The sequence below is a fragment of the Syngnathus acus genome, chromosome 16 (genome assembly GCF_901709675.1).
Source record: "Syngnathus acus chromosome 16, fSynAcu1.2, whole genome shotgun sequence".
Taxonomy (NCBI): domain Eukaryota; kingdom Metazoa; phylum Chordata; class Actinopteri; order Syngnathiformes; family Syngnathidae; genus Syngnathus; species Syngnathus acus.
The window spans coordinates 13,526,226-13,537,773 of NC_051101.1; the positions used below are offsets into that span (position 1 = coordinate 13,526,226).

Here is an 11,548-nt window from a genome sequence, read left to right on the forward strand (position 1 = left end):
CGCGCACGATTTCACCCGAGAGCCCACTTTTCCAGATGCGGCGTGTGTGTGTGTGTGTGTGTGTACGCGTGCGTGTTGGGTGTTTGTGTGAGAGAATAGCCGAGTAGTGTTTGTTTACATAAGGCTCTGGAGGGAGGCCTTCCTTATCTGCAGCCACCACTCATGCTGAGATTTCAAGACTTTCTTCATCAACCAGCCTGCGTGCATGTGTTTATGTGTGAGTGCGCGCGCGCGCGTCTTTAACTGGCCATTGTTTCAGCGAAATGCCTCCTAAAGATACACACTGATTTTTCTCGCCACATTTTTTTTTTTGTAGTTCTCTGCCTCCACATCATTATGAAGAAGCGAGAAATGCAACATAAATGACGCATTTCGCTTCAAATATTTATTTTAGGGCAGTTCCGATTTTTAACAAACCAAAAGCATCTTTAAAATAAAAATAAAAAAACGTTTATTATGAGCGATATCGCGTGTGTTTTTTGTGTGGCCAAGTTGCGTTATCCGCTATTAGCGCATTTATTGCTCGTTCGTTGCAGCTAGTGAGAGAAAAAACATGTTTGTCTATAAATGATCATATTAATGTGTTGATTCGTCACAATAACATTCTATTACTCGAACGTCGAAAAGAAGTTTGTGTATCTGAACAATTGAAAACAGCGAAGAATATATTTTTATGAATCCATTTTCTTTTATAGATTTTTTTTTCAACCGTTATCACATAAAACAGCGTGTTTGATTTGTTCATCACTCCATTTTTGTTTTTTTGTTTTAATTTCTGTAATGTTCCCTACTTTTTTGTTAGCTAGCTTGTGGTGATTTATTGCATCATACAGCGTTGTTTTTGCATGAGTAAATTATGTAATATATTTTATTTATAATGTAATCCCCGTGTCAAACTAAAAAATACATCTGATTGAATTACAATTAATCGATCATACATATTGTAAATATGTCAAATCCATGTAGTTTTTTTCATGTAAACACCGTTGTGAGATTGATCGAACAAAAATAATTATATTTATGTCCTAACCATGAAAAGGTCTTACCCAACTTAAAAAAAAAAGAAGAAGAAATATATTGACTTTTCCACTCATAAAATATCTATTAGTAGAAGGTATACGGAATATTTGATCAGTCAGTTAAACACAAGTGTGTTTCTTTCACACTTCCGATAGAAATGACAGTTAAGTAACAGCTAAAAATTCTCTTTTTGGAGTGTACTTTAATAGGTGTTTATGAATGAAAATATTGGGTGCTCTGGGTGGGGGTTTGGGGTGGTGATTGTCTGTGACGTCACTACCCTATTGGTCACGACTCGGCCTGCCCCTCCATCTCTCCCTCCCTCCCTCCCTCCCTCCTCTTTGCTCTTATAACGGAGCCGTCCCATCACAGAGGAGCTTTCGCTTCACTTGACTTCACACTGGGACACGGACCAACATGTACTGGGATTCCGCTATCAAGCCCGACACCAAAATAAAGGTATGACGTCATTGCTGTACACAAATGTCTTTCCAAAGGCAAAAACAATAGTTCTATTTTTCTATTTCTAGATGGAAGTGTGCCAAGGTGGCTTCTACGGGGAGGACTTTAGAACCCAGGAGGTGCCGGCAGGGTTTGACTTTGCATCTTTCGGTGAGTTTTTTTTTTTTTCTCTAAATTTGATGATGATGCTTTTCATTCGGATAAAGATGATGAAGAGCCAATTGTTTATGCAGCCGGCTTCCTGTGAGCTTTGGAGGACGCGGGAAATAGTTTCCCCGTCATCATCATCATCACATCTGTCAAAGCTTTTTTGCAACGAGGCCTTGACACATGTGAGAGAGGGAGGGGGCGATGTGCGTGTGTGAATCAGGGTGGTCAAGTTAAAGATACCTGCCCCTGGCTAATCCTTTCCTCCAGACTTCCTTCTCCAACAGATTTAGAGTGCATGCCTCCCTCCCTCCATCACTACGCTGTCACACTCCCTCCGCTGGTGTTTCCTCCACGCTCTTCCTCCCCTGTTTCCTCCATCCATTGAGCTAAAAAGAAAAAAGGCCAGCCTACGCTGATTGGATGGTAAACAAATGTCCCCCCCCCCCCCTCCTGCTCCACTAATAAGTGTTTTGTCTAATTTCTCGAACAGCAGGTTGCCCCCCCCCCCATGATGCTTGTATTGTTGTGTGCACAGGACACTTCATTAGGTACATTGTAATTTTGCTGCAGAACCTCCCCCGTGGAATAAGATTTTGAACTTCTTCCCCTTTTCCTACACTGTAAAAAACACAACTTGTGATTTTAGGAGGCTAAAGTAGTCATTTGAGTTACGACTTTAAAATGTAAATTATTCTCATTCACAGCAACAATTTTCGTTCGCACAACAACGTAAGCAAGTTGTTTACTCCAAAACAATTTGCTGAGTGGTGTTAGAGTTTTAAGTTGGGGAATTTGTCCTGTAAACAGTCATTGGAAAGCCAATTTTCATGTTAGAACAAATTGCCCACCTTAAAATGTCATCCTAGTTTGTTGCGTTGACATTTTCAGTTCACCCATTTTTGTGTAATAATATAAAGTGAAAAAAATGGCTTTGAAAATGTAAGGAGGTAAAATTAAAAGACAGTAATAATACCAGTTAAATTCAATCATCTTTATTAATTGTACATGCCATGTTTAAGATCACACTCATGTGTATACAACAAAAAAAGTCGAACAAAGTAAAAATAAAATAAACATTCTCGCACATAAACATACTTCGAATGAATAAGAGCTTTATTATTTAACTTTTAAAAGTAAGTTGAAAAAAAACGCTCAGGCTTTTGAGTCCATGGAAAGTTTACAGAGCAATACTACCATCTAGTGACACTTTGTAGCTATTGCACTTCCATTTGTGCGCGTCTGTGTGCGCTGACGTCAGACCAGACGTGAACTCACCAAAACAATTCGCTGCTTTTACCTGTAGTGTTTTTTTGTGTGGCAGTATTGATGTATTTTAACATCACGTCTCATATGAGAAGAATTACTCAAATGGACAACGTGTAAATTTATTCCCACTATGGGTGTCTAAACCTTGCCTAATATTTGTGTTCATGTGTGTGTGTAACCTCCAGACTACCCTGGTGAAGATGTGTCTTTTCTGTTAGACAGCAGCAAGGCGTCCACGCAGCAGCCGCAGTATTCACTCGACAGCAGTTATGCGGAGCCGCCGAAAGGTCAATAAAAATGATTGTTTGATGATTTCAAATGCTCCCTAATTCATTAAACGTGCGCCTTTTTTTTCTTCTTTGCAGTCAACTCAAGCGACATTGGTCTCTTCAACCTGGACTCATTCCAGGAATTCACCTGGTGGACTTCTTATCCACAAGGTGTTTTTAGAAATTCATAAATCAACCTTAAAATGATGCTCCGATCTAAAGCGGCCACGGTATAAAGATCTTATGCACGTTACTAAGCTCGGTTTCCCTTCGGCAGACGGGCTGATGGTGGAGCAGCACCAAGTGAGTGGTTACCAGGAGCCGGGGGCCAATCAGAGCTACCAGAGCCTGGTGCCCCAGAGCGGCCGGTTCAGCCCGGCCACAGAGGGCAGCCACAGCCCCTTCCCGGGCGTCAAAAACACAGACGGCGAGTCGGGATACTGCCGCCACACGGCCGACCTCTACCCTGACTCGGACGGCCAGAGAGGCTTCTGGTCCGAATACTCCCCGGCTGGCTTTGGCGGTCCCCCGCCGCACCCGCCTACGCCCTCCGTCTGCCCCGCCCCCACCAACCCAAGCCCTCAGCCGTCAGACCACTACTACCCCCGTGTGGCCAAGCGCAAAAATCTCCAGCGGCCCGACAGGGACAGTCACGTGGCCCCTATGTCCGCTTATCCAGGTTTGTACTGTTTTGGGATTTTTTTTTTTAAGTAAATACAGAGTCGCTTTTATCATGTTAACATAATGCCACATGTCAGGTTCTGGCCCGATCCAGCTGTGGCAGTTCCTACTGGAACTTCTTCTGGATTCCGCCTGTCGCACCTTCATCTCCTGGACCGGGGACGGCTGGGAGTTTAAGATGTCTGACCCAACTGAGGTAGTACTGAACAATATTTGTTATTTAGGGAAGTATCTGCTATCTTGAATTTCTTGAACTCGGCCTTTGTCTTTCCCTCCGCAGGTGGCCAAGCGCTGGGGCCAGTGCAAGAACAAGCCCAAGATGAACTACGAGAAGCTGAGCCGGGGCCTTCGCTACTACTACCACAAGAACATCATCCACAAGACGGCGGGCAAGCGCTACGTGTACCGCTTTGTCTGCGACATGCAGGGCATGCTGGGAAAGACGGCACAGGAGGTGCTGAGCAGCCTGAACATTTTGCCCACCTCCAGCAGCACAGAGTCGTCCGCGTCAGACTTCAGCAGCGAGCGATGGGAGTAAAAAACAAAACCTATGGACCTTGTGAGTCATATCATGCACACAATATGTGACATTTGTGTGCAAAGTCACCATGAGATGAGGAGAATTTGCGGTGGAAATTTGCAACATGTCAGGCTCAGGGCGAAGGAGGCGTTTGAAGCATTACAAAGAAGAACGTGACACCGCATCTCCCGCTATGGTAATTAAACAAGAAGTATTGGGGCCACACCAAACAGACAAAAACGCTTATACAAAGAAAACCAGAAAACTAAATTAATAAAGAAAAAAACCAATTTCAAAAAAACAGTGCAATACTACACACAAATTGCAATTTGTGAGAAAATCATTATGAAAATTCACAAGTGTGCCAAAATAAATCTATTTTAATCTTGGAAATAAGGTTGCAACAATAGGACAAAACATTTTTGGGACTCTTTTTACGTCCATAATACTTCACAGCTTTTACTGTTGTTTCTGTTAACCAAAGTACCTGTAAATAGTGTTAATACAGTGTAGTTTAGTGCATTTATTATATTTTTATATACAGTATACAAAACTCAGGTCTACCTCTGTTGTCCAATTACAATGAATAAACTCAAATGATTCGCTCGTTTCCAGTCAGTGTGACGATTGTATAACAATAAAATGTGTGAATTTACAATGCGTACGTGAACAACGACTGTCCTGATTGCCACTGAAATGTTCCATTTAAGAAAGCTAATGTTTTAGAGGCAACTGGATAATTGATTGTATCAAAACATTTGGTTCAGTGTGTAATTCCACAAGATCATTTTTTGTTTTCTAGCTTTGACCTTTTAAAAACATGGAATTTTAAATTTGCGTGTGGATGATGCAACCCGGAAGTGCAGTCGGAAATAAGACGGGGGAATTCCTATTTCTGATTTATCATTATCGTTTGTTTGTATCGAAAGTGTCACACTTGTTTCAAACTACTATATATAGTGTGTATATATATATGAGTTGTTTTAACTCGTTTAAAGTAGTTTAAAGTAAAGCGGTTCATTCAAATGGTCACATGGTTGGCGGTGCTGCGTTCAAGCTACCTCGGTAATATGTGAGCCTTGAGTCAATCAGTTGCGCTTTGCTCAAAATTCAAGTATGTCAGGTATGTAAGTGTGCCAGGTCAGAATTAATTCAGTCCGAATTGATGACATTTCACGATATTTTGCCATGTGTGTTTGCTGTCGAGGTTAGGCGTGTCCATTTCCGCAAAAATAAAAGCGAAAGCGAAAATCCGCCCACAGTAAAGCCGCGGTGCGTTCGGACCTCTTATCTCGCTCGTTCACTAACTTCTCGATTTAATTCCCCGCTAAAAATTTGAAATAATGCCCACTAAAAAGGACATCGTGAAGGACGCGCTGGAAGACCTGTCCAAGATAAACTTCAAAAAGTTCTGTGATGCTCTGGTGGATCGCCGCGGTGACAGAAAGGTGGCGAAAAACAAAGTGCAGGATAAGGACTTCATGGACGTAACCAACGTGCTGGTGTCCTCTTTCACCGAGGACGAAACTCCAGCCGTGGTCATCGAATTGCTCAAGTCCATCAAATGCTTCGATGAGGCCAAAAATCTCGGTAAATGATCGGCGTGTGAGTCAGTGTGCGTGTGTGAGGACAAATGTTGGCACGCACACATGGAGTTTGACTATTTTCTTGTCTTCTCTTTTTTTCTTTTTCTTTTTTTTAATAAATATTTTGAAATGTTTGGTATTATTAGTTTGGTAGTACAATTTGTTGTATTTTTTCTTATTTCTTTGTTTATTTTGTGTTATTGTGTGGGGCGATAGATAGATAGATAGATAGATAGATAGATAGATAGATAGATAGATAGATAGATAGATAGATAGATAGATAGATAGATAGATAGATAGATAGATATTTAATCACATTTATTAATTAATATATTTAATGATATTTAGAACTACTGGAAGAAATATATATATATTTTTAAATATACTGTAGTAGAGGTGTAACGAGTGCAAATCTGACATATTTTCAGAGGACCTGATTGCCGAACATTTCCCAAAGTCATCTGCTAGCAAAGGTAGGTCTTTTTTCTATTTCATTTCATTCGTTTCGTTTGCTTTTGTTCCTAAAAATTGTTCAACTTAATTTGAATTTAACTTGAATTGTTCTTGTTTCTAACAGCAACCGCAGCAACCGCAGCAGCCGGCGCTGCGGGTGAGACTACATGCTCCAGCGGTAAATATCAAGATGTCCACACTATTTCTGCCTTAATTGGTCTTATTTTTTTTCATTATTTATTTTTAATATATACAGCATTTATATGAATATGTGTCTACGTTTGTATAGATCAGAGATGGGAACTCGAGTCACTGTGACTTGGACTCGAGTCGACTCGAGTCGCTTTTTTGATGACTTGTGACTTGACTTGACAAAAATTAAAAAACTTGAGACTCGACTTGTGACACGATGACTTGAATGACTTCAACTTAATTTGAATTTAACTTGAATTGTTCTTGTTTCTAACAGCAACCGCAGCAGCCGGCGCTGCGGGTGAGACTACATGCTCCAGCGGTAAATATCAAGGTGTCCACACTATTTTTGCTTTAATTGGTCTTATTTTTTTCCTTATTTATTTTTAATATATACAGCATTCATATGAATATGTGTCTACGTTTGTATAGATAGATATTTGTCTGTAATAATATTATTTGAGTATTCTTTGTGCTCATGTGTTTTGGGTTCTTTGAAAATTTCTTTCACTGGCCGTGCTTGGATGATGTGAGAGTCTACCAATTGTCTGACATTTGTTCCCAATGTTTTGCACCTCAGAGGAGCACTTTGTGGACAAGCATAGGACGGAGCTAATTGAGCGCGTGACCAACATCCCTCCAATTCTGAACCTTCTGCTGAAAAAGAAGGTCATCCAGGATCCGGTCTATGAGGAAATCTGCGATACAAAGGGCAACCCGGAAAAGATGACCAAGATCTACAGGCAGGCTCTCAAGTCTGGCATTTGTGCCAAGGACATTTTCTTTGAAATCCTCAAGGATAAAGAGCCATTGCTCGTGGAGGACCTGGAGAAAAAAGCGTAGATGTCTGTCCTCCTATTTCCACTCTTTGGCTAATTTACAGAATTCCACTTTTCTCTACGCACGACCTTTTCCGGAGACTAAGAGTACCAAACAAAGTCAAAATGTTCAAACAAGTGTTGTTTGATACACAGATCAGCGTTCGCTTCTGATAAGTTCCACATGCTCGATTGCCCTGTTGAGGTAACTTGGCGATAAAGCGCTGCCTCAACATGTGAACATCCAATTTTATGGGCTTTAAACTTTAACCTCAGTTTATTGGACATGCCACACCCTCAAAACTGGCTCATTTTCACTCGTGGAGGCAACAGGATGCAGTCCATTGTGTGTTTGTCACATTCGGAATGGTGCCGGACGACTCAGTGCCGCTTGCACCAGGGTTTATTGAAGGGAAAAGACACGATGACGGGAACAAACAGGCAGGGGAACATAGTGACGTATGGGCAGCAGAAAAGGACGGGAACCAGACGTGGGAAGATCTAGACGGAGTGAAAACGATAAGCAAGATTTTTTACTGATCAAAAAATTACAGCAGGAAAACAGGCAGGACCAAACAGGACGGGCGAAAAGGACTATTCGACAGGGAGTGAGATGCGGACAGGACTTATATACAATACTGGTAACGAGGGGCAGCGGAGCGGAGATGTGATACAATTCATGCCAAAAATTCTCAGGAAATATTGCAACAAATTGATCTTAAAATCACTTACATTTTTAAACTCTTTTTAAATCCGTTTTGAATGTTTAATGTTGAATAGAATATGAGAATACGTTTTTTAAAAACTCCATTTTAGTTCGTAGTTGATTTCATTTTGTATTTTCTACAAAGATTTGATTAAACTTTTAATCTTGTGTCTTCTGGCTGTTGTCTCGATCAATAGAACATGAGGGTGGAATGCATGGTTCTCCCCACTCCACTTGGTGTTGCCTGTATTCTTTTTATTTCCTTTTTCATACGTGTTATAAATTTATGACGTAAAAGTGTTTTGGATCCAAATGTCTAACATTAGCCTAACCATAGACCACCTAATCACGCAGCTAATAACATTGTTATTTATTGCATCTAATTTATAACTTATTTAATATATACAACGGATTTTTAACGCAACTTCAATTGGAATTGTCATCATACGCATCGTTTTGTATTTTGTGTGAAGACGACTGGGCTGCTGTGTGACCTCCAGGCCACCGGATGTCGCCCATGTGCTTTTCTCAACAAGCGCCAGTGAAAACGCAAGCAAACGAAGAAAAAAGCAACAACAAACGTAACTGGCAGTGGGTGAGTCCATTTCCACCTTGTATTTGTCGTTAAGTTCAATTTTTATAGTTTGTAATATAGGAGTAAATTGGCACGTTTGTGTGGTATCTAGCGGAAGAAGTTTGACGGTTTGGCTTGCTTATTTAGCTTCGTTAGCTTGTAGCTAGGAGAAGTGGAAGATCTGGGTATTTTTTATGACGTTGCCGATTTAAATTGCTAAATTAGCAAAGAATTAAGATTGTTACATTGTAAAACAGATTTGATAGCCTAAAAGAGTACGAAATCTACTTTCTGATGACACCAAACTTAGATTAAAAGTATTAGTAATAGGTTTTGCGCAGAAAGAAAAAACATAAACATCACTTGTTCTCTGCTTTGGCCACACTCTGATTGTTGTGTTTTCCCTTTCCAGGCGTGCGGTGAGAAATGAGTTCTCATCTGCTGGTGTCCTGCAACTCTTCCCGTCATGGATCTCTCCTTCTGCTTCACTTTGGCCAGTCCTGGTGGCTCCGAACCTTCAGCACCAGAGCCCGCATCGGCAGCACCCTTCGAGAGAGCTACCGGCTGCTGCAGCTTCCCGCAGACGAGTCTGTCAGCCCCGAGCGAGCGAAAGAGTCCTACTTGCGCCTGGCCAAGCTCTACCACCCGGACTCCGGCATGCCCACCGCTGATGCAGCCCTCTTTACTCGGGTGGAGGAGGCCTACCGCTCTGTGCTGGCTCACCACAGTGAGGCCCGGTGTCGAGAGGCGGTGCAGGATGAGGACGAGGACCCGTCCACCGGTGCGGCCCCTCAGCACAGACACTACCTCAGCTATGAGGGCGTGGGCTCTGGCACCCCCAGCCAACGCGAGCGCCAGTACCGCCATTTCCGTGCCGACAGGGCCGCGGAGCAAGTTACGGATTACCGGCAGAGGGAGCACGAGAGAGCGGCGGCGGCCGAAGGGGCGCTGGTGGAGCGGGATGTGCGGCAGCGCAGTAGGAGTATCAAAATCACTCAAGCGGTGGAGCGGCTGGTGGAGGATCTAATCCAGGAGTCCATGGCCCGGGGGGACTTCCGCAATTTAAGTGGCGCCGGAAAGCCGCTCAACAAGTTCCAACGCAACCCCTACGCCGACCCCATGACGCACAACCTCAATCGCATCCTCTTGGACAACGGCTACCAGCCACCTTGGGCGCTCACGCAGCGGGACATCCGCGAGGCCGCCGATCGCATCCGTGGTCGGTTGCTGGACGGACGGGTCGGGCTGGGCGAAGCCCTCGGCCCGACAGAGCGCCTCCGCTGGGAGGAGCTGTGCGCTCACGCCGAGGAAGAGCTGGCCAAAGTCAACAAGAAGGTGGACAGCTACAACCTGATTGTTCCAATGCTCCACATGCAAATGGTACATTTCAGCCTGGCGCGCGAGGTGCGGCGCGCAGAGGAGGCGGCCGGACGGCGCCGAGTTGAACGACTGCAGAGGAGGAAGGAGGAGAGGAAGCGGCTCAATGCCGCCTATATCGCTGCCAAGTCTGCAGGCGCCAAGCGAGGACTGCTGTCGTGGATGCAGAGTTGGCTCAAATGAATTGCACCAAACTTGACTTCATCTTCTTTTTCTGTTTTTAAGCCTTGAGTTTATTGAGCAGCAATGCTTGACTGTTGTTGCATAATTCTTTTTTTTATTTTTTATTTTTATTGTGAGCGCGGTTCACTGCTGATTTTCCACCTCTGTCGCCGGGTTACAGATGACCACCGACGATGACACCCGAGCCGCGGCGGCCGTAGACGGCGTTCGCTTCCGGCTCCAGTCTTGGGCTATGTACTCCTGGTACGGGTCCTGGGAGCCCTCCAGTTTCCTGGAGCGGATGAAACGAAACATGACCGCGAAGGAGAAGAAGCTGAACATGCCAAACACCAGCAGGATGTAGAAGACTCCTTGGAATGTGGCGGACGTGTTGGCGTGGCTCTGCGGAGATTGCGCAGTGGTTCTGTTGAGGCATTGATGCAACCAGGACAGCAGCAGGGAACTCAAATCGGTGGCGTTGATGTCAGACATGGTCGCCTCCTGCTGCAAGGTGAGCAGTGAGTACAAGTTTTTGTATCCTGGGGAAAATGTTTGTATGTATTGTGGCTATGAGAGTCTTTCCTAATCTAACTCATCGATTCTAAAAGGAGATAGCAGCAGCCCTAGTATATACGGATAGTAATAACGAACATCACAACAATATTACAATGGCTAGATTTAAAAAAACGTTAAATAAAAGGCATACTTTTTTCAAATGAGAGACATTTTTAATAGCCACACAGCCCATTCAACAATATACCACAACAAATCAAATTGGTTAATGACAAAAAATATATATATATATATCCTTTCAATTGAAATGATTTTTCCCAAAGGTCCCTGAATGTTTATCATCTTATATATATATATGATAAGAAAATAGATTCATGAATTTATAGAGATAGAATTTCCACAAATTTAAGCAATTCTATTTTGGTAAGAAGACTTTTATTTTAAATGTTGATCTCCTAAACTAACATCCTTGTAATGTAAACCAAAGTCAATGAGATAACAAAGTTGTAATAAAGCACTCATCAGCTTACCTGTGTGATGACTTTGCTTGCCCTCCTACTATGGCCCAGACGCAACGTTCCAGCCGCCTAAAAAGCAAACCCCCTCGCCGGGGTCCTACCTGAAGTTCCTCCAATGCCTCGCTGTCAACACGTTTAATGAAAACATTTGTTAGAATTCAACTCTAGAAAAGAATATGTGAGGACACCGCCATGCAAATGATTCCCTCGTATGATTAAGACCTGTGTGAAATGACAGCTCAGTGGCAGAACAATGCTTTCACTGTGCCACTGTGACCTCC

At 43.0% G+C, this 11,548-nt stretch overlaps 4 protein-coding genes across 12 annotated transcripts; 3 read left to right on the forward strand and 1 right to left on the reverse strand.

Moving 5' to 3' along the window:
• The first annotated feature begins 1,354 nt into the window (after positions 1-1,354).
• Positions 1,355-4,390, forward strand: LOC119135418 (ETS1-related protein). Of its 2 annotated transcripts, none has more exons than XM_037272964.1 (7): positions 1,355-1,479; positions 1,551-1,632; positions 3,084-3,185; positions 3,264-3,338; positions 3,445-3,846; positions 3,926-4,044; positions 4,129-4,390. In XM_037272964.1, exons 1-7 carry the CDS (start codon positions 1,438-1,440, stop codon positions 4,384-4,386), a joined length of 1,080 nt encoding a protein of 359 aa, XP_037128859.1. In that variant the 5' UTR covers positions 1,355-1,437; the 3' UTR covers positions 4,387-4,390. The 2 variants fall into 2 exon arrangements, with proteins under 2 accessions (XP_037128859.1, XP_037128860.1); XM_037272965.1 differs by having other exon boundaries at positions 3,117-3,185.
• Positions 4,391-5,459: 1,069 nt separating this feature from the next.
• pycard (PYD and CARD domain containing) lies at positions 5,460-7,996 on the forward strand. 8 transcript variants are annotated; one of them, XM_037272999.1, is made up of 5 exons: positions 5,460-5,958; positions 6,383-6,427; positions 6,532-6,555; positions 6,880-6,921; positions 7,180-7,996. In XM_037272999.1, exons 1-5 carry the CDS (start codon positions 5,712-5,714, stop codon positions 7,440-7,442), a joined length of 621 nt encoding a protein of 206 aa, XP_037128894.1. In that variant the 5' UTR covers positions 5,460-5,711; the 3' UTR covers positions 7,443-7,996. The 8 variants fall into 8 exon arrangements, with proteins under 8 accessions (XP_037128894.1, XP_037128895.1, XP_037128897.1 ...); XM_037273000.1 differs by lacking the exon at positions 6,880-6,921 and having other exon boundaries at positions 5,461-5,958; positions 6,532-6,585; XM_037273002.1 differs by lacking the exon at positions 6,880-6,921 and having other exon boundaries at positions 5,462-5,958; positions 6,541-6,585.
• Positions 7,997-8,624: 628 nt separating this feature from the next.
• Positions 8,625-11,278, forward strand: dnajc28 (DnaJ (Hsp40) homolog, subfamily C, member 28). Its single transcript, XM_037272961.1, has 2 exons — positions 8,625-8,718; positions 9,110-11,278. The coding sequence occupies exon 2, from the start codon at positions 9,124-9,126 to the stop codon at positions 10,255-10,257; it is 1,134 nt and encodes a 377-aa protein (XP_037128856.1). The 5' UTR covers positions 8,625-8,718; positions 9,110-9,123; the 3' UTR covers positions 10,258-11,278.
• On the reverse strand, positions 10,338-10,767 carry LOC119135440 (potassium voltage-gated channel subfamily E member 2). Its single transcript, XM_037273015.1, has one exon. It carries the CDS (start codon positions 10,726-10,728, stop codon positions 10,381-10,383), a length of 348 nt encoding a protein of 115 aa, XP_037128910.1. The 5' UTR covers positions 10,729-10,767; the 3' UTR covers positions 10,338-10,380.
• Positions 11,279-11,548: the final 270 nt, after the last annotated feature.

Coding starts and splice junctions, on each gene's coding strand:
- LOC119135440 (XM_037273015.1), bottom strand. CDS start 10,728: ATGTCTGACATCAACGCCACCGATTTGAGTTCCCTGCTGCTGTCCTGG.
- dnajc28 (XM_037272961.1), top strand. CDS start 9,124: ATGAGTTCTCATCTGCTGGTGTCCTGCAACTCTTCCCGTCATGGATCT.
- pycard (XM_037272999.1), top strand. CDS start 5,712: ATGCCCACTAAAAAGGACATCGTGAAGGACGCGCTGGAAGACCTGTCC. Junction 5,959..6,382: donor CGATGAGGCCAAAAATCTCG/GTAAATGATCGG, acceptor ACATATTTTCAG/AGGACCTGATTGCCGAACAT. Junction 6,556..6,879: donor CGCAGCAACCGCAGCAGCCG/GCGCTGCGGGTG, acceptor TTCTAACAGCAA/CCGCAGCAGCCGGCGCTGCG.
- LOC119135418 (XM_037272964.1), top strand. CDS start 1,438: ATGTACTGGGATTCCGCTATCAAGCCCGACACCAAAATAAAG. Junction 3,186..3,263: donor TTATGCGGAGCCGCCGAAAG/GTCAATAAAAAT, acceptor TCTTCTTTGCAG/TCAACTCAAGCGACATTGGT. Junction 4,045..4,128: donor AGATGTCTGACCCAACTGAG/GTAGTACTGAAC, acceptor TTCCCTCCGCAG/GTGGCCAAGCGCTGGGGCCA.